The following is a 21,472-nucleotide window of genomic DNA, read 5'->3' as shown; positions in this document are numbered from 1 at the left end:
CCTGGCTGTTTATTCACAGCTCTCCCAAGGAGATTTGCCTGAGGATTATTCACTGATCTTCTGTTTTTCCTTGGGGAATTAAGAGCATGAAACTCTCACTGGAAAAGTTATTATTTTCTTTCTGATATACTGAGCATTATGGAGCTTATCTTAATCACTTCTATAATACAGACTTTAAATATTGTTCAATATTTGGAGTGTCTCAAATGTACTGGGTGCACAGCCATAAGGTCAATATATTCATAACCATTACCTACTGTGAATTAAACAATTTTTCATGAGGTCTATATGCAGTCATCCTGGGAGGTGATTTTGGTGTCCACAGGATGCACAAATTACACACTGCCTAGTGGTGCAAAACCATCCTGTGCTGTACTGCTCTTGGGGGTTGGACTAGATGACCTTTAAAGGACCCTTCCAACCCTAATTATTCTAGGATTCTGATCTGAATCTGTCTCGTTTTGCATGCTTCTACAGCAGTTCTGTCATTGGATGTTCCCCAAAGTGAAGATAGAATGACATGGCTAAAAACCTCTCAGAATAAAGGGTATTTAAAGCTCTTCCAGAAGGGGGCATTGCTTTTCTTCCAAGACAGTTTTCCCTGGTTTTGTTTAATTGTGCTTTTGTATTTAAACATTTTCATTCATTGATGAGAATTTACCACCTCAAATGTCTGTATTAGATTTTCAAAGTTATTGTAGATGAACTCAACTACCCGTGCGCTGACTTTAATCTGAACCACTTTATGCTACTCAGTGTTAAAATAGTAGTAAAAATTATAAGAATTGAAAATTAGTATTGTCTAGAAATAGTGTAATAACATACAATGCATTAGATCTAAAACAGTAAATTGCCTTTAAAGATTAAATGTCTGTGGAGAAGTGCTGAATTCACCCACGGTTCAGCTGCACCAGCATGTGGTCCTGCTGTTCTGGTTGACAGCTTAAGTAAAATACTCTTAGAAGCCAAAGCAGTTTTCTAGTCTGGAAGGCCCTTCAATTAGCCAAGCAACTGCCTTTCTGAAGCAGGGAAGAGTGTGCTATTCTGCTGTTAGACAGTCATTAGACATAAAACTTCAGCAGAATGGTAATTTTATAATGTCTGTACATATTAGAGCAATCTATTTTTGCAAAGCACTCCCTGCCAGTAACATTGAGGTGCTCTGTCAAATGGACCTCTCAGACATGACCAGACTCCAGCAGCCCATCAAACAGGACAGACAGAAAAGGAGAAATTCCTCTTTTACCTCCTTAGCCCATTGTGTCACATAAATACAAAATCTTTAAAATCAGTAGATTTGCACACACATCCTTGACATCAGACCTAATGCACTGTATCTGACTTGTTCAATGTAATAGGTTAGAGGAAGAAGTGTTTTCTGTTGCTGAGGAAATGAAAGCACCATAAATAGGAATCATTAGTGAAGATCAGATTACTTCTGTAAAAATACATGTTTAAAGTAAAAACTGATGTGAATTGTTTCATGCAAAGTAAACAAAGACTCTGATCACTGCCAGTGATATATTTGTGAGTGGATAATGAGGGCATATACATATAAAAAATGACTTATGATTGTATAGTTACTGCCTTCTCTACAAAACAAATTTAGGTGGGAATTTTACAGAAATGAGTGAAAATGTAGTATTCAGAATGGGTGCCTTAAAAATATTCCATCTGTCTTTGTCATAACCAAAATCAGACATTCCAGATTCTTTTAACTATCATCTGGAAAAAAAGTAATTTTGTTGAGAAAAGTGTAAAGACAAATTACTTCAAAAAGAGAGACATGCTACTCATGTTTGTCACCAGAGATTTAGACTAAGTGTTTCTGTAGATATTTTGATACTAAAATATATGCAACTTTGATAGTAATAGCTTAGTGGCAGCATTTTGTGCAGTATAGTATGCTGGTATATAGGCTCTTTGAAAAGTTTACAATGAGATTTAATTGCAGAAATATTAAAGATTAATTTATATAGCATTAGCTTTTACCAGAGATGGAGATAATTGCCCATATGGGCATATGGGCAATATGACTGTACTGAAGAGGCTAATCAGGAATAATAGAATAATCAGGTGATAGGTGGAAGACAGGTTACACAAACCATTTAAGGATCCTACAATTTGCAATTCTGTGCTCCCAAGACAGTGAAACAAGAAAGATATAACTGAAACTTCACTAATAATTTCACAATGCTGTAACAGCTGGGGAGAGTAGATAGGTGGAAATTTTCTGCCGGAAATTTTTCCGTACTTACTTGGATATGGATCCCTCCCTACAGCTAAGAGAAATTTTGAGAATGTTTGTACATCCATGATGCACCAGAAGTCCTGTGTGTATTTGTAAATCAAAAGTCATACCAAGATCCTTTTTCTAATAAATATATGGTAAGGCACAAAGGGAAAGGTCTCTAATGTTATCAAGTGAGAAATGCACCCTGGGCAATATTAATGCTAATTTGCACAGTGGAGACTGGTGTTGATATTCATCATATGGTAAGGTTTGTTCCCATTTCTTTGGTGTCATCTCTCTGGTAATTTTATAAAACACTGCTGTTCCTGTGTAATGAGGTGAACTGTGGTTACCAAATTCATCCACCTCTTTAATTTGGAAGACTTGGTTGGCTTTGTGAATGAAAAATCAGTCTGTAGAATTTGCTGAAGTCTTCTCCATTCTCTGCAGTCCATATAATAAAATGTTTTTTTAAAAAAATGTTTTTACCCTGCATTCAGATACATGGCATCTAAACAAATTCTTTAGCATGAGTCAAGTAAAGGTAATCACACAATATTTGGTTGTTTCTTGGTTGCTCTTTATCATAAGTATTGCTTTTTTTAACATCTGAGGTCAGCTTGCTTCAGTAGTAGGCATATCTTTGTAGCTAGCTTTTTTAGCCCTTTAATAGCTGGCTTAAAGGATAAGTGGTGAAGTCAGTGCTACAAGTTGAAAATTAAGGAACAGAAAAGGAGGTATGTACATAACAAAGAATAAAAATAAAAGGGTGTTGTGAATGGAATTAGAAGTATTTGCTTTCTGGTTATTCAGGATGGATGTCTATCTGTAACAACAAAATGAATGGCAGCAGAGGGGTAGATGCAGTTCTAGGTTTTCTAAATCTATTTATTTGATACATCTATATACACTATCCTTTGTGTATATAAGCAGACGTCTCAGGGGCTGGAGACTTCTCTTTTTGAGAATATTCCTTTCTTTAGATTACATGCAGTTTTCAATGGGAGAGTTTATGCATAAAATGTTCAGAGGGCCAAATACATATTTCTATGTTCACTCTAAATCAGACAGAAGAGACTATTTGCAATTTTGGGTGAAAAGCTTTCAGAGGCTTCTTATCACTTTTCCCTTTAAGCAAGACTCTGAATGGTGGCAGCCACTACGTGGAATTTTCTAGGCCGCTAACAAATGGAATAACTCATCACCTCAAATCACAGTGGAACTCACAACAGACAATATTTTGCCTTGGTTTCTTGCTCACTCTAAGTGAATTTACACAGACAAAACAGCAGACAGAAACCTGTCCTTTTAAAAGAATTCTTAAAATATTGTATATTTCTGAGGGACCAGGTTTCACAGAATTCACAGGTGCTTAAGAGATATCTAAAGATTATCTTGTTCAACTCTCTTGCTCAAAGCAGCGTCATTTAGAGCACATTGCTCATGAGCTCGTTCAGGTAGATCATTTTCTTTACAGTTGGAGCAGTTGCTCATTAAGCTCCACATTCCTTTCTTTGACCAGAAACAAAACACTGAAATAACTAAATGTACTGTGACTAAATACCAGTGTTCCCATACAGGATTTTTTAATAGCTGAGGTAATTGATAATGTTCATACAGATGCATGAATTAATTGCCTTTCCTGAAGCAGAAATGTTTCCTCTAAATCTAAAATGAATCTGCTATCCTTGTCTTAATGGGAACTGCTCTGTCGGTTCTGGGGGACCAAAATAACCCTCCTCATGGAGATTTTGAAGTTGAATGGTCAATTCTTTGGATGCAGATAGCAAAACTACTATTTTATATGGATCTTCTCTTTTCTGATACAGTATCACATTAGCCATGGTGCTTCGGAGAGCTTCTTCCAGAGCCTGAGCAAAGAGAAGATACATGTTTTCCAAGGGGAATGACAGGCAAATAACCACAAAGCTGTATTAAAAATAAATAAATAAAAAAGAAAGAAATTAAATTAAAAATAAATTAAATAGCTTAAATATAATTAAATAAAATAAATATAATAAATATAATTAAATTAATTAGCTTAAATTAAATATTAAAAATAAATTAAAAAGCTTTATTTTAAATAACTTTATCTACTGCTAATAATTTATTCTTAAAAATAATATGGGGCTCAGTCTCCAAGAAAACTTTTGCTACCTATTCATCCTTGCTTCCAGCACATGAAAAGGTGGAAATCTGCTTGTGTTTGTAGTGTAGAATATGCTGACTATGTAGCTGTGATTTCAAATACATATGAATTTTACATGAAAGTAAGATAATATTTTGTAATAAGAATTTAAAAACATTATCTATGACTAAATCACATTTGCCAGTTAAGACTGATATCTGTATTTTATTTCCTGTTTCAAGTTTTTATGTACCACATTGTGTACATTCTATAAATGAAAAAGTTGGGTTTTCTTTTTGTAATTGTGGGCAACAAATCTAAGAGCAAGTTAATAGTTAAAAATAGATGATTTCTTAGCACTACTAAGTTCCACTTATTTGTAAACACAGAACTAAATATTTCAGTAAACAAAATTTTGTTAAATTATTCACACATTACCTTTCTAAATGCTTGTTGAATTCAAAAGATACAAGCCCATTTTTTGCATTCTGGATAATAACATCATCAAACACCTTCCACCCCTCTTCTTTGTTTCCATAACCTAATAATTTCAAAGTACCACTGAGACTGTCCCCACTTTTTCTCACAGAAGCGCTCACAGCCCTGGAAAGCCAAGTAATTACAGAAATAATAAGATAAAAATAGTTCTGCAGAAAGAACTAAGCTTGTGTTTGTAGCTGTTTTCTCCTCTGCTTTCCTTGATGACTTTTTCTGGCTTACCCACCTTGCTTAAAATCTGAATCTGGAAATATACTCCAGAGTATGTGAATGATATAATTATGAAAAGATTTTTTTTTTTTCAATTCTCCAGAAACTGGTGAAACTTAGAGTGTTTTTTTTAGGAGTCCTCATGTTTCAATGTTTTTTTTTTTTAAGACATACCGAAAAGTCTAAGTTTTAGAAATATTGTACTTCATACTTTGGAAAAATCTAGACCTTTATCTAGTACATAAAACTGACTTATTATAAACCACTGTGCCATGCATTTTGACTCAGGCAATCACTGGAATGTGTACAAGTAGAGATGAGAAAATTCAAAGGTCAGACTCAAATCAACTTGGTGTGTTATGAGCACAGAAGCTTTAAGTCATGTCTATTTTTTGTGTTCAATGTTTAACTTTATTGAAAATGTCTGAATATTTCTTGCTGAAAAAAGCTCACAAAGTCTTCATTTTGACTCCTACTAGAAATGTAGTGGTCAGCATATTTAAATAAGATACATCAAATACTGTATTATTTTTTCTGGTGAAGCTATAGCATGGAAATTTTGAGGGTTTACTCTAGTGTTTCTAATAATGCTCATAGGTATTGCAATCTATATTAAAGAGCAAACACATTTTTAATTCAAGAGATTATAAACCAACAACTGTTAAAATTAATTGATTTTGATGTTGTAAAAAGTGGTGAATTTGAAGTGAGGTTCTTACTGAGGATGGTATGCTGCAGAAACCCTCTTTACTGTAGCACTAATGGCTCTTGTATGTCCTGTCTCATCTCCTTGCCTCTTCTTATCTAGGTTTGGAGGACATGGTAGAGTAATAGTGACCGAGCTGTTAAAAGGTTGGGCTGAAGGATGCTGGACATGAACCAGTGTGCTAGTAGATATCACTGAGTGAAACATATCATGTCTTGCTTTCAATGCTGAAACCAATGATGGCTCAATTGGCTGAATCTAAATATAGAAAGAAATTGTACAATCAACTTGCAAAAAAATAAATCTTCCATTACATGCCTGGATTTTCTTGCAAATTGATTTATCTTTTGGAGTTGGCTAGGCTATAACAGAAGAGTCAGACTCCTCTCTTTAACCTGAGAACAACCTTACCAAAGTAACAGCACTTCATACAAAGCACAGAAAAATGCTTGAAAGTCATAAAAAACTGGAACTTTTATTGCCTAAAATATTTATATTGTTTTGTTCCTGATCTGAGTTCAAATTTTGAAACACATGAGCTTCCTCAGATTTTGAAAAATTTCTGAGACTTTTTCTAATCTGTATTTTTTATAATTTTAGTTTCTTCATACTTCCAAATTAACATCTTAATGGGGAAAGGGAAAAACATAACTGAAGCACAGTTTGAGATTAAACTCAGCCAAAGACTAATACATGATAAAAACCTTTCGTTGTGCTTGCTGGCACCAAGGATGAAATCAGTGAGAAAAATGTTCTCACCACTGGGCCAAGCAACTAAAGTTACGAGTTGACAGATCTTTATTGAAAACGACTATATTTTCTGAACTATATCAAACAAAGGTAGATAGACCTTTTTAGCTAAATCTATGCCTGACATGTGGTTTTAACAAAGCTGACAGGAAATCTGCGTGTACAGGATGTGAAGCTGCAACCACTTTTTGTAGACTTCTGATATTGGAAGAGATTGCACTTCAACATCATTGGCATACTGACTTCAGAACTGATCAGATAACAGGCTTATGGAACAAGTATCACATATTTCAAGCTTACCTTTAGCTGCATAGGTGCTGGAGAATGTTTCTGGATGGTAACAAAAAGAGATTCTAGAATCCACGTTTAGCTTTTGTAAGTCTTGTCTTTGGAACAGTAAATGTTTCCTTCTTTAAGCATGACAATACAGAAAAAACACCCAGATGATAAATTTTCACTTCTGCAAAGCTTAATTAATTAATTAATTAATTAAGGAATAATTATGTACATCTGTTCCTAAGAAAAGGAAGAATATATGCTTATCTTTGTTCATCCAGTATCTAGATTTTTGTACTTCTTCTGAATCACTCACAGAAAGATTCACACTAGTAAGATCATAGGTTTGTGCTGAAGATGTGAAGGTACTTAGGTAATTTCTAAAAATTTCATTATTTTTTTCCATTTTACTGTCTTCCATTTTCTCTGTCAGTCTGTGCTCTTCACTTTCTGGCCCTTTTAAGTTGTCCCTGACTACTTCCTTTTTCTCCTGTTCAAGACTGTTTGTGATTCTTCAGTCACAAATGCCTGACAATGTCCCAGACAAAAAAAATGTCTTCCTCACTGCTTGTAAGAGCATCCTGAAAAGACAGTTCTGGAAGCTTTTCAGTAACAAAGCTACCTCCATGAAATTTCTCCTTCCCATTACACTCTTTTTTCTCTGTAAAAGAGAGCAGTGATAGGTGGTGTTCACCATCTTCCTTTTTCATTGGGAATTCTCTGCCAGTGTCCTGTTCTTAAGGAAATTTGCTTTCCGCTAAGGACACAATTTTTCCTACAGTTTTAATTTCATCTGTGTGGTTTTGATTAACATTTTGATTTTCTGTCTTGTTCAGGGAAGTTCTTTGGAATTGCTGACTGGGACTGGAAGATGCTTGCACAGAGTCAGTTACTTCTCCTTCTGAACAACATACATCTGTTTCTCTAGAAGCATTTTCAGCAGTCTGGTTCTGAGAATCTTGTCTGCAGCTTGCAGCATAAGTTTATTTTCTGCCTCTTGAAGGTGTGAGATTGTATTTATCAAATACTCCTTCACTTTCTGCAGATAATCCATAATTCCATTGTATCCTGAGGCAACAAATAAATAACCAATTACATTTTACTATGAAAGCTAGAGAAAAATGTGAAAACTATGATATGCATACTTATTGAATCCCATAGAACCATTCAATATGTGAAGCACACTCTGTTTCCTGACCTCTTTTTTTTTTGCATATATTGCTATTCAGGTGGAGTCTATTTCTAAAGAACTAAGTATAGACAAGTACATTTTTGTACTTGTCTAAGAACAACTGTGTGTGTATTTGTCAAAGTTTTACTCTGGCAACTCTAATGAACACTTTTCTAAAGATCAGACACTAGCTAAATTCTTAATGACAATCAATCATGGTATTGATTGTCAAATCAATTTGGAGAGATCTTTAGAAATAAACGTTATATTTCCTGAAATTGAATCCTGCAAGATTCTAATACATATGTCTCTAGCAAGGCTGTTATACATGGACCTAATTTTAAACTCAGACCTTAGCAGCTCTGAATTTTTTGCTGTGAAGAATTGATGAAAACACAAAACCACTGACCTGCATATAGTGCTGAAACTCAGCAGTTTGTAATATTCAGTTATAGGAATGCTGAAGGTTGCCCTTGCATGTAATTGAAACCACTTTGTGAAGAAGAATCCACAAGAAGCACACAATCACTATGTGACATTCATGTAAGATTCTAACTTGCATATTTTATGATCCCTTATTTTTCTAATCTTAAACCTCTTTTTAAAAATTATTCCTGATATAAAATGTATTACTTAGAGCTCTTCCTTCATCTTATGCTGTCAGCCCCTATAGCTGGAGAGGTATCTTCATTAGTTAGATATATTGCAAACCTTGGAAAATTTTTTGCTTCTTTCTGTTTGCTGCATGAGATCCTGGATAATTTTGTTTTGCAGGTTAAATGTCATGCAAGTCAGTACAAATAAGACAATAGTACCACACAGTATGGTATGCTCTCCATTTACAATGTACAGATACACACAAGGAAAACAGAAAGAGCTGATACAAGTCTTACAGGAAGCCTTTGACTTTCACTTTTGACATTCTCTTTTTCAAACAATGTCATATGAGGTATATAAATACCTCAAGGTTTTCAGCTTGGAAAATAATTTTATTAAGAATGCCATCACATAACAATGAGTAATATTATGTGATCTAGATAGACCTCTCATCTCTATTTACGTCTGATTAATTTAAACCAACAAAAAATACAGTTCAGAATAGTTTTTTATTATTTAACTTGGTCTAATAATTATTCCTTTCTAATACTTTGTCAGTTTCCAAGTGACTTGTTAGACTTTGACTATATTTGGAAAAAAATAAAGAACAAGGGAAGAAAATACATTTTTAAATATAGTTTACACTGGTAGTTTTAAAAATATGTATTATTTTACTGTTTTTCCACAGGCACTTCTACAGTAGTGAAAAAATTCTAGACAGTTTAACAGGACTGAGAAATGAAAGAAAAAGACTGGAAATAACAGAGCTTTGTTTGCAGAAGACGTAAAAGACCACTTCCTAGTTTCACTGTAAGGCAAAGTTCAAGCTTAGGCAAAACTGACAGAATTTACATTTCCCCCCCTTAATTTTGCATTTTGTAAAGAAAACAAACAAACAAAAATCCTCAAATAAATTGTACAGCCCTTTAAACTTCCCTAAAATTAAATTTGAAGATAACAGGGTAATTCAAAGCAATGGCATTTTCCTACGCTGTAGATGTGGCTAATATGGGCAAGAAAAGGTATGGCCTTGTAACCATATACGATCCAATTGTGTCACATGGAAAGACACATTTTGCATTCAATTACAAGGTTAACCATGAAATAAGTCTTCTTTTGTGTTTTTCCCCTCCCCCATCTCTTTTCTAACACTTTGCTTTCTGTGCTTATTCTGATGTTTAATAACACAGCTTTAGAATACAGAGGTAGTTTATATGCAACTGTCTCCAAACCTCTTTGCTGAGTGGTTTAAGGGAATTTTTCAGGTGAGAAATAGCTGCTTTTTGGAAGGAGAATGATTCTTGGAAACCTGACAAAAAAAGAATTTAAAAAAATCACATAAACCATGAGGCCAACAGGACAGTTAGCTTGCTTGGAGCCTAGAAGGAGGCTTTTTAAACCCAAATGTTTTGTTATTATTACGGACTTTATAAATATGTAGGTCAAGACTCAGAAACACAAGCATAGCTAAATACTTCTGTCTGTAATCTCTTTCTATTTGCATCATAAAGTCATCATAGAATAGAAGAAAGGTTTGAATTGGAATGAGATGATCTTTAAGGTACTTTCCAAAATTCCTTCCTGTCTTGGGCAGAGACACTTTCTTGTAGACCAGGTTGCTCAAAGTCTTATCCAGCCTGGCCTTGGACACTTTCAGGAATGAGGCATCCACAAGTTATCTGCCACCTTCTCCCTCCTTCTGTGTCTCATTGCTCTCTAAGAAAAGAATTTCTTCCTAACATCTAATCCAAATCTCTCCTCTTTTAGTTTAAAACTGTTTACTCCTGTTCTAGCAGTATGTGTGATAGTGTCCATATTAAAAAAAATCACTCTTCCTCTTTTTTAAAAGCCCCTTTTAAGAATTAGAAGGATGCAACAAGGCATCCCTGAGCCTTCTCTTCTTCAGCCTGAACAACCCCAACTCTCTCAACCTCTCTTAAAAGGACAGATGCTCTGATCTGTCTCATCATCTTCATGGCCTTCCTCTGGACCTGCTCCAACAGGTCCATATCCTTGTGCTGGAGACTCCACACCTTTATGCAATGCTTCAGGTGAGGTTTCACAAGAGTGGAGTAGAGAGGGAGAAACACCTCCCTTGGCTGTTGGATACTCTTCTTTTAAGGTTTAACGTTGATAGACCTTAGATAGAAATGTTAGTTTTCTCTTCTCCTTTGATCAATATTTGTTAATATGTTGATGTCTACTTACTGCAGGACTGAGCTGAGCATGGAGCAAAGCCCCTGTGAAAAGACATTTAAGAAAGGATGAGAGCACCAGAGAAAATTGAGGACTGAGGAAAAAAGTGTGAGAACCAGCCCTGAAAACAAGGTCAGAGAAGAAAGAAGTTAATGCAGAAATGGGGCAGAGATTCTCTTGAAGCTCATGTGAGACCAGACTGGAGCACACAGCCTGAGGAGGACCTGATGCCAAGGAAATTAGATATACCCTCAAGAAATATCTGTTTACAATCCAGTTTTTCCTGACAGAAACTGCAGACCATGGGAAGGACCCACAGTGGAGTATGGAAAAGTATAAGCAGGAAGGAGTGTAGAGGGAACTGTTATGGACAGACTTTTGTCCTTATTTGCCATTGCCCTGCACTCCTCGGGAGGGAGAGGAGGTAAAGGAATTGGGAATGAGGGAGTGAAGTTGAGTGTGGAAAAAAGAAGGAAAGGTGGAGGAAATGTCTTGTTTCAATGTTTTGCCTTTGCTTCTCACTATCCAAATCTATTTAAATTGACAATAAATTAAATTAATTTTTCCCTAAATTAAGTCTATTTTTCCCATGATGGTAATTTTAAGTGATTTTTTTCTGTATCAACTCAGGATTTTTTTCCATCTTATTTTCTTTCCTTTTCCTATTGAAGAGGGGGTGGTTACTGGGTTGGCATCTGGTGCCTGGCCAAGATAACCCCACTAAAGTAAAGTGTACATAAAACTTTGAACAATTCTGTTTAGTTAATTTTACTTCTATAATTTTTGATCACATAATGAGAATTATGAATTCCATATTGAATCTCATGGAAGGGACACAAAACCTACCACAGTGTGATACAACTGTGGGAATATTAATTGATTTGGTCTATGAAATGCTAACAAATGAAAATTAAGGTCCCCAAGCATATCAGACAGCAGAACTCAGCATCTAATATACCCAGTGTGTCTGCTCACAGACAAGTCCTTCCATACTTGCCTGGACTTCCAGTCAATTCCTTGTGTTTATCATGGAGAGCACTCAGCAAGTGGCAGGTGTCTTGAATAATTTCTGTAACATTTTCCAGCTGCTGGATGAGAGATCTGCTCAGCTCTTTTGCTAAAGAGGTCAGCCCAAGCACTTACTCCTCCAAACCTCCTTTATCCAGGTCACTTGTCAGAAGTGTGTCTCTCGCCTGAAAGTTCAGATAACAGATTTTTCCTAGGACTTGCCCTGATTTCTCTGCAGGTGTAATCCTACTTTCAGCCATACACATTTTATGTTCAGAATATGGTACAACAATTTTTTTTTTCTGTTCAAACACTTCTACAAGTTGTTGTCCTACGTTCAGGCTACTACACTGCTTAGCATTTCTAGCCTAAACAGAAATTTTAAAAGTACTGTATTTCACAAACCAAACTCTAGCTTAGAAACTCTGAGTTGATGTTGACTATTAAAAAGTTACTAGGTGACAAGAAGGAGTGTCTGTTTTGTAACTACAGGCAAGGATTGTCAGGAGACACCGGTGTACACCATGCACCTTTAAGGGAGGTTACGTAAATCCGTTATATAGGAGAGACTTAAAATTTCAGGATATCTGAGTAATTTCTTATTTCAGTGGCTACAAATGATCAGTACTTACGAAATCAAGTTTAATTGGTTATTTACAATTATATACTCACCAACAATGACACACAGACACACAGAATCACTAGGTTGGAAGATACCTTCAAGATCATCAAGTCCAACCCATGCCCTAACACCTTAACTAAACCATGGCACTGAGTGCTACGTCCAATCTTTTTTTAAATACATCCAGGGATGATGATTCCACCACCTCCACGCCCAGTCCGTTCCAGTACTTTATCACTCTTTCTGTAAAAACCCTTTTCCCATTATCCAGCCTAAATTTCCTTTGATGCAGCTTAAGACTCTGTCCTCTTGTTCTGTCAGTTGCTGCCTGGAGCAAGAGACTGACCTCAACTTGACTACAGCCACCCTTCAGGGAGTTGTACAGGTCACCTCTGAGTCTCCTTTTCTCCAAGCTAAACAGCCCCAGTTCCCTCAGCTGTTCCTCACAGGGTTTGTGTTCCCAGCCCCCCACCAGCCTCGTTGCCTCCTCTGGACGTGCTCAAGTGTCTCAATGTCCTTCCTGAACTGAGGGGCCAGAACTGGACACAGCACTCGAGGTGTGACCTCACCAGTGCCCAGTACAGGGGGAGAATGATCTCCCTGCTCCTGCTGGCCACACTACTCCTGATGCAGGCCAGGATGCTGTTGGCTTTCTTGGCCACCAGAGCACACTGGTGGTTCATGTTCAGCTGGCCCCACCCAGTTCAGTTCCCCCAGACATTTCATTTTTAAACACAGGATTCTATACCAGATCTCATGGCAGAAAATGAGACAGTAATGGCCACTTAAATTACAGTTGACTCTTCTAGGCTTTTTATTCTTCGGCAGTCTTAAAGAGAATGTATATTTAGGCTGTCTGATGATCTGATGATCAGAATTTGAAGGTCTCTAAATTCAATGATTCATATAGGAAATCCATTGTTTTAGTAAAATAAAAAAAAAAAAAAAGTCCCACATCCTATCTCAATTTCACTTCCTGTGCTGTACTATGAAAACCTATTTATTATATTTTGCTCTCAATTTGCTGTTTCACCTTAGTTGAAGAATGGTGTTAAATTATGTAGATGGAATTTCTTAATCTATGATGCTGTTCACTGAATAGTCTTATAATTTAAGGCTCATGTTTATGTACCATATTGACAGGTATTAGATAATGTAACAATAAAGTCTTTGGGAACAATCATGTGGTTCTTGACACAAGCTCTTGATCAAGGAGATCCAGTTGGTGCAGTAGCAGCTTTCAGGGCCCTGCATGCCCCCATGGGGTTTCATGGTCCAGATCAGCCTCACTTGGTGCATGCAGGTCATTAGATACGCCATGCTTTGAAGCTTTCTGAACACTATGAATTGTAAAAGAATATGTTGCTGCAATTAATATATTATAATTGGAAGACAAGAAGGGTAAATAAAGTAGGAAATACAAGTTATTCAGACGTACTACAGTGTATATCCCCTGAAAATATATGACTATGCCTAGTATAGAGTACACTCAAGAAAAAAATATTGTAATAACACATGTGAATTCAATGCGATATGATAAAGAATTTAGTATAAAGGTTATTTAGATGGAATAAAATTTATATCATACAGTAAATGCTGGAGTCACTTTAATCTTGTACTTTTGTGAAGTTAATTCAGCCTGGATTAGTTACTGAGATGGTGTACTGTGCAGCTTATTAGTTACAATGAGAACATTGAGACTTTAGGAATAAGCAGACTTGATAAGTACAGTATTACTCAATTCTCTAGCAGTCAGGTTTAACAGTGAAACTACAGTTTGGTCTTTCAGCCTTTACTACAGAAAATATGAGCAGAGGAAAAAAGACACAGGTACACAGAGACACACAAAACCAGTCCAGGGATATCTGATCAGGAGTAACTGTATAAGATTTGGCCACAGTGGATCCTTAGCCTTGCTGGAAATACCTGCCTGAAATACATTCTTTAACTTGAGAAAGAATCAGGTCCATAGCGGCAGGATGAAGACACAAGCTGTCATGTTATCCACTGCCCACAGACCTGAGTTAATTACTCTTAGAACAGACTCACAAGAAGAGACATGGCTATCCAGCAACACAATTGTTAAAGTAGGGCCCTATGTCCAGGTAGGTAATGTAATGTAATGTAATGCAATAGGAAGAAAATGATAATTTGAGTATCACATATGTAAGAAATAAAAGTCCTAAACCAATTGTGATAAATATAGAATTGTTTCTAGATTTTGTTTCTTTCAGGTCTTGTGATGTTATTTATTTATTTATTTATTTATTTCATGTGAAAGAACCAACAACAAAAGACCTGTGCACTCATTCTCAAAGTTAAGTTATCCACTGAAATCTGATTTTTCAAAGAGTGATCATCAGCAAAGCTACATCAGCAGAAAAAAACGAATTGGAAAAATTTGCTCTGTGCTTGATTTTGTGTCAAAATAGTTCCTATTCCTGGGTTACATTCACAGCTAACTGTATTCTCTAAGTATTAGAAAAGTCCTTTTAAAAAAGAGCTTTTTCATCCATATTAAATAATAGCCTTGGATGTAGGAAGAACAAAATATCCAATTTAGAAAAATAGGGACCAAATAATATATTTAAATTAAATTACCTTTTAGCAGATATTCATGTTCTTTTCAGGATACCTTAGAAGTGTTGCATAGCTGATAACAAAGGAAGGGGACATTGTTCTGGCAGGAAAAGAGATTAGGGTGTATGGTGCAGATCCAATAAGTTCTGCCTATATACTCTGCATGTAATGCAAAGTTCAGTATGTGACAATGAATGTATTTTGGTGTGTTTATTGATCTATTCATTTTTCAAAATATGTGTAATGGTTATTCTTCCCATCTCTGGTATTCTAAGGCCCAAGTTAAAAAGCAGTAATAATATAAGAAAAATTAAGGAAGTGCTACAGATGCACTGTGCCATAGAATTTATATCATATATCCATGTAAATGCTTCATTTAGCATTCTATTACAGTTACCACTGCTGGTCACTGACATAATCCCTTTGAAATATGTGATTATGATGGTTAAACATGGTTAAAAGAGGTATCTCTCTCTGACTGCACTCAGAGAGCACTTGATTAAGCAATCTTAACTACAAATCAAGTGTTTAAGAGCCTCACACTAGGAAAAACAAAACTCCAGAGCTGAGGAGGAAGTCTGAGCTACCTACAAAATGTAGTGAGAATGAAGGAGAAGATAAAAATATCAATACATATTCTCAAATCCATATACTGTATTATCCTATTTACAGGAAAGAATCTTGGAAATCCCTCTTGAACTGTAAAATGCGTAAGTAATAACCTAATTATAAGCTTTAGGAAAAGCTAATTCTTGAAAGAAAAATGCCTTTTTTATGTGATCAGCAATAGTATTTTGTAGTTATCAAACACAGAAAAATGATAGACTTTTATATCCAATATTGAAATAACACTTGTTTAATGGCAATCTTAATTAAATTTTAGAAAGGGAAGGTTGTAGAAACATGACATGAAAGTGCTGTTTTCATTTGACAGAAGTGAAGACAGAAAACTAAGGAAACTGTTTGTGAAATGGGATGTATAGAGTAAAACTTCAAAGACTTGACACCACTCAGCTTCTAACTTAACCTAGTAACTTTACAAGAAATTATTCATGGACAGATGGGGTATCTTCACTTTGAGTTTTCTATTAAAGTGTTATTTTTATATACAGTAAGCTTCCAGTTTAACACCTTTGATTTCTGGGAAGTGAGTCAGCTATCATGGGTTGCTTTCTTTGGTTGCACAGAAAGCAGCGACAAAAAGAGGAAACAGAAGAGAGAGAACAGGTTTTCCAGAGAAGTTATTCCAGAGAATACTATCCCTGGAAGTGTTCAAGGCCAGTTTGGATTGAGCTCTGAGCAACCTGTCTAGTGAAAGGTGCTCCTGCCCGTGGCAAGGGCTTGGGACTAGATGATCTTTGAAGTCCCTTACAATTAAGGCCATTCTACAATTCAATGATTCTATGATAATGTGTTTCATCAGACATAAATAGTGTGAAATTGTATTTAACTACGAACAATTTAAATTGTGATTGTACTACGGAATTCTTTTCCTCTAGAAATAGTTCTGTGATGTCTTTTATATTTCTTTACTTTCCATAACAAATTTGCTTAAGCAGCAAGTAAAATGAAAGAGAGAAGTGCATGAAATAGTGACCTTTAAATCTAATAGCATCGTTAAAAGTGTCAAATGTGGTTTCTGTTGAGTTTGAATAAGCCAATGCTGAGATAAAATCTTAATGATGTGTGATTCATTACAATTCAATGAACTGTGCAAAAGATAAGTATGGGAAAAAAATTAGCACTTTGATGTGCAGGAAATTTCCTTAGAGGGATTTATTTTCAAATAAGTTAAAGAATGCTCCATTAAACTTCTCAAAGAAGACAGAAAGCTATGCCAAGGTAACCAAATCCTCTAAGTGAGAGCAATAGAAAATAAATAAAAAAACTCTGAACACACCACATGCTTTGAAGATACATTTGTATTGAAAAACAACTTGGAAACCTTAAAATATAAATGAGAGACAGAAGTGGTAGAATAAGATCCCATTTGGAACACAAGTACTCTTATGGAAAGTATTAAAGACACTAGATTTAGATTTTCTAGTGACAGATTTCTTGGTGAAACTTTAGTCAGCAACTAGAAACCTTTCATTTACAGCAGGAGCCTAACTCCCTTACATTGCTAGAATAAATTATCTGCTTTCACTTCTAGGCTTGTGAATTCAATAAAGCAGTACTGCAGAAATGATTCTCAGCTTGTCTGCAGGCTTAAACACGTACCAATACACAGGAAAGGGGGGGATCATAGGGCTGTATCCAGAGGTTTGGTGCAGGCCTAGGGCAGGACTTGGAGTGGGTTATTCCAGGAAAGTGTCTGTTCAGTATTGCGTGCTTTGGCACACAAACAAACAAAAGACAGCAGATAGACCCTTCTTAACTTCCTGGAAGCTCATGTTGTCCCAGGGAACGTATTTTGAGTTTCTGCCTTTGCAGACTTGTGTTGAAAGTGAAATCAGGTTCAATGTTCCTGATTCACCCATCACTACTATATGAGAGGTGCTAATAAGAACAAATTTTACTGTTGGTTTACAAGTAGTTTCATGATAATTAGGGGCTCCAATTAATTTAATAACTTCTTGAGGGAATTTTGCATGTGCAGTTGAGTGCTATATACAATATGTAAGCCAAGAAATTAATTCAGACTTAAATGTCACTAGAATTGGTAAAGCAAAAAGGAAAACATCAATACACTGTAAAAGTAACTAAAAAAAGTACTCTGTGGGATACATTTGTTTCAAAAGTCATACACCAATATCAAAAGAGCTAAAGGGACTACTTCATGAGTCTGTCAGTAGTTTTAACAAAACATAGACTACATTAAGGTAAAACCTATAGCCATTAAAAGAAGATGGTGAATATCTGAATATCATTGTGTTATCATATCTGTATAAAATTACATTAGTAGCTTATAAAATGATAGTCCAAGAATCCATTATATGCTACAGGGAACTATCTTACAAAGCTTCCTGGAAATCAAACTGGCTATTAATTAAATTCAAATATGGGGTATAGGTCAAACTGGCTTACAGGTCTGAGTAAAAAGGGAGGCTGGTATCAAATATGACATACGAAAGAAACTGACTTATAATACATTGAGTAAGTGGCTGAGAGGAATCCCAAAGACACATATACAGTTCCTAGAAAATGCAGAAACTTCTTTTTACTTTTAATTTAACTCTAATGCTTATTCTTATCTGCAGTCCTATAATTTTTCTGAAGCTTTGTATCATTTTGTCTTACCCTGAGTAAAACATGTTCGCTCACGATAGAACTCTGCTTGTGAAAATTGTAATGCATTATTTAATTTCCAAGGTTAGTTTTCCTGATATTTTTTTTTAATAATAATAATATCAATGTTATACTATAACAATAATAGTGAGGCTCTATGAATTTTATTACCTCTGCTTTGAAGAGAAGCAAATGAGACTGAACCAATTGCAGAAGACCAAGTTCAGAACTTAGACCTTGCTTGGACTGATCAATAAGACTATTCAATAAGAATATGTGGGTTATGTGTTTTTTTCCCAGGAGAAAGTGAAATAATCTCATTAAAAGTCACAAATGAACTCAGGTCTCCTGTGCATTTTTAGGTTGCTGACGAGCTTAATGTAAATATCAGAGCTACTTGTAAGCCATCCATAAAGGAAGGAGTAGCAGTTGTTTCCCCTGTTTTGTCTTACCAATCAGTTGTTTGTGCGGCTGGATTTAAAGTTCTTAAATAGAATAAATATGCAGCAAGTAGAACTGATCTATGGTTTTGAAAATATACGCATCTAAAAATTACAATATTTGAATCTGGACAATGACTAGCTTGAATCAATTTCAGTATAAGCTTAAAGAACAAGAAGAAATGTGACAAACATCTATTTTGACATATGACAAACCACACAGTGTGGAAATCTGGGATATATTTATATCCAAAGGATTACTTCCTGTACAGTTTGATGATATTATTCCATCTTTACTTAAACACAGACTTACAGGGTTATTCTTAAGGACAGATGTTAAAAACAAAAAAACACATCAGGTCGATATTAATCGCTGGAAGCCAGGCTTTTAAAAGGGTTTTAAAATAATATGAGCTGGAAGGTATTCTTAGCATATTTACTATGAATGATCTTCTTGTATGGTTAAACATATTTTAGGATACAAAAGCCCTAATATCTTTCAGACAATATAACAGAAGTCATGCAGCTCCTATTTATAATTAATTTCTGGACTGAAATTTTGTCTTGGTCTACTAAAAAAAACCTGCCTAACACTTATTCATGACAGCAACATAGAAATACAAAGGAAGAGGAAATTATCAGATAAAACCCCTGCAGTTTTCAGGCCTATCAGTAGACTTTTTGAAACTCAGTCTTACCAACAAGTCTTAGAATAGTACTCTGCCTTATGTCATATCTGAATTACACCAAAATTAGTAAGATGCAATTTCCTGCTAGATTTTTGTAAGACATTTTTACTGTACTGTTAGAAAGTTGACATTCCATGCTCATCAGAGAACTAAATGCTGTAGATAGAGACTTGAGAGCTTTCTTAAAATATGATATATTATGCTACTTGATCTCTAACAAAGAGTAAAATACCATCTATCAAATTATACTACCTTATTTCTAACAAAGAATAAAACATGATATGGGTTTGTATGGTACTGATGGTATAACTTAGACACAAACCAAAAAATGTCAAGAAAAGCCCCTAAACCCCTAATAGCACAACATGACTTAAAACGATCTTGTGTGTATTGCAATTTTTCTGGACGTAATGCAAACAGAAAGAAGAACAACTGGGTATGTGATTAATGTTCATTTCTCCCATTCCTTGCCCTCTCACAAAAAAATGCACTGAAAAAAATTGTATCAGTTCTTGTGATCCAGTATTGTGGTCAAGGAAACTAAGTAAGTAAAACTCTGGCTGAGGCACTGTGTGTGGGAAGATACACAACTGTACAGGTATAAATGTGCTGAGGGCAATTCTTTCAGAAAGTTCCATGTGAGGGTCTGACACCCGTTTTTTAAAGACAAATGCTGAGCAGACCTTTATAGTCTTCTGCCATTGGCCCAGTGGCATGGGCAAATCACATGGGTCCCTGGAAGAGAAAGAAAAGTGGGCTTTACAGAAGGACTTGGGAACTTTTTGACAGAGAACAGAGCTCAGGGTATTGACCAATGACCATACCCTTAGACTTGAGAAGAAAGAATTTCTAGCCCACCACAAACTGGTAATTAACTGAATTTTTGTATGGTGAGGTAAGGCTTGCAGAGGTCAATCTTTTGTTTACAGGGCCTGAATCTTTCAAATAGTTTAAGTTACTGTGGTTAAAATTCCTTTTCAAAGTCAGTATTCATTGGCATTCCTACTGTTCTGAAAACAAGCTAGCCTTAGCTGGAAATGTTAGGCAAATCTGTGATCAGATGACTCTGTGAGTCATTAGGTTACAATCCAGAAAGGCTATGACAAAAAAGGGTGTTAGTATACTTACCTGAATCACATCTGTGCACTCACTTGGTTTGGAAACATATCAGCCCCTTAGCAAGTAATTGGAAAGGACAATTCCTTGTCTGAGATAGATGCTACAAAAGCATTACTAAAAAGACAAGCGAGAACACAATAAATTTCCTTAGAATGTCAAAAAAAGGCAAATGCAAAAATGTGCTTGCCTAATAAAAGCTCAAGAGGTAAAATTAACAGCATTTTTGGGGTACACAGATAATTAAGTATCTAATAATTAGAACTTGCAGCTGTATTTTCACAAGGCTTGGGCACTGGTGAAACTGGCGCTGTAATACTTAACTGCAAACTTCTAACCTGGAAGTTTTGTCTGAAAGGTGTCGAGTGAAAAAGCTGTTTTCATTCGAAATTGTGATGCTGAAACCACTCTCTAGTACCATGGCACCCAGGTTTACTTGCTCCTTAGCTAGCACTTTAATAATTACTTTTTTTTCTCAGTATATCTTTGCTTCTGTTCTTCTTCCGTACGGTAGGGTGAGTGGCAGACCTCAGACCCCAGCTGCAACACTGTAAACCCTCTGAAACCTCCTTGGATTTAACTACAAAAGTTGAGAGTTGACTCTTCAAGAAGCAGATGTGTATGTCCACCAATGGACTACCTTAAAGTACTTTCCGTGTAATTTTGTCTAACAAAATGCTGGTTTTTCATCTGAGTGACAATTTTTCGGAGACGTAGAGGAGTTCCAAGAATTGGAGAATTCTTGGAAATCACTGAAAGCTTAGTACGTTTAGGTTTTTTTTTTTTTTTTAATCAGGTGATGGGAGCTGTGTCACTCCTGGCAGGCTGTCCTGCCTCCTCGCAGCCGGAGCGCTTGCCCTCAGCGCGGCTCGTGTGGTGACAGAGGCGGCGCCGGGGCGCCCTTTGCTCACCGGCCTGGCAGGAAGGGACACTCGCCCGGGCTGGGCAACACGGGACGCCTGTGAAGCGATGCGCTGGCCCACACAGCGCTCCGCAGCCGAAGCCCTGCCTGCGGGCTTCC

General features: G+C 36.0%; 1 protein-coding gene across 1 annotated transcript; it reads right to left on the bottom strand.

The window, feature by feature from the left end:
- Nucleotides 1–1,507: 1,507 nt before the first annotated feature.
- Nucleotides 1,508–21,327, bottom strand: DTHD1 (death domain containing 1). The gene is made up of 7 exons (XM_086888040.1): nucleotides 20,918–21,327; nucleotides 20,464–20,568; nucleotides 20,019–20,070; nucleotides 11,763–11,958; nucleotides 6,826–7,869; nucleotides 5,789–6,033; nucleotides 1,508–4,162 (listed from the first exon to the last, which is right to left on the bottom strand). The coding sequence occupies exons 5-7, from the start codon at nucleotides 6,835–6,837 to the stop codon at nucleotides 3,916–3,918; spliced, it is 504 nt and encodes a 167-aa protein (XP_086744166.1). The 5' UTR covers nucleotides 6,838–7,869; nucleotides 11,763–11,958; nucleotides 20,019–20,070; nucleotides 20,464–20,568; nucleotides 20,918–21,327; the 3' UTR covers nucleotides 1,508–3,915.
- Nucleotides 21,328–21,472: the final 145 nt, after the last annotated feature.

This window comes from Cyanistes caeruleus, chromosome 5, assembly GCF_971803275.1.
Source record: "Cyanistes caeruleus chromosome 5, bCyaCae1.hap1.1, whole genome shotgun sequence".
NCBI classification, from domain to species: Eukaryota; Metazoa; Chordata; class Aves; order Passeriformes; family Paridae; genus Cyanistes; species Cyanistes caeruleus.
This window is presented reverse-complemented; position numbering and strand designations above follow the sequence as displayed.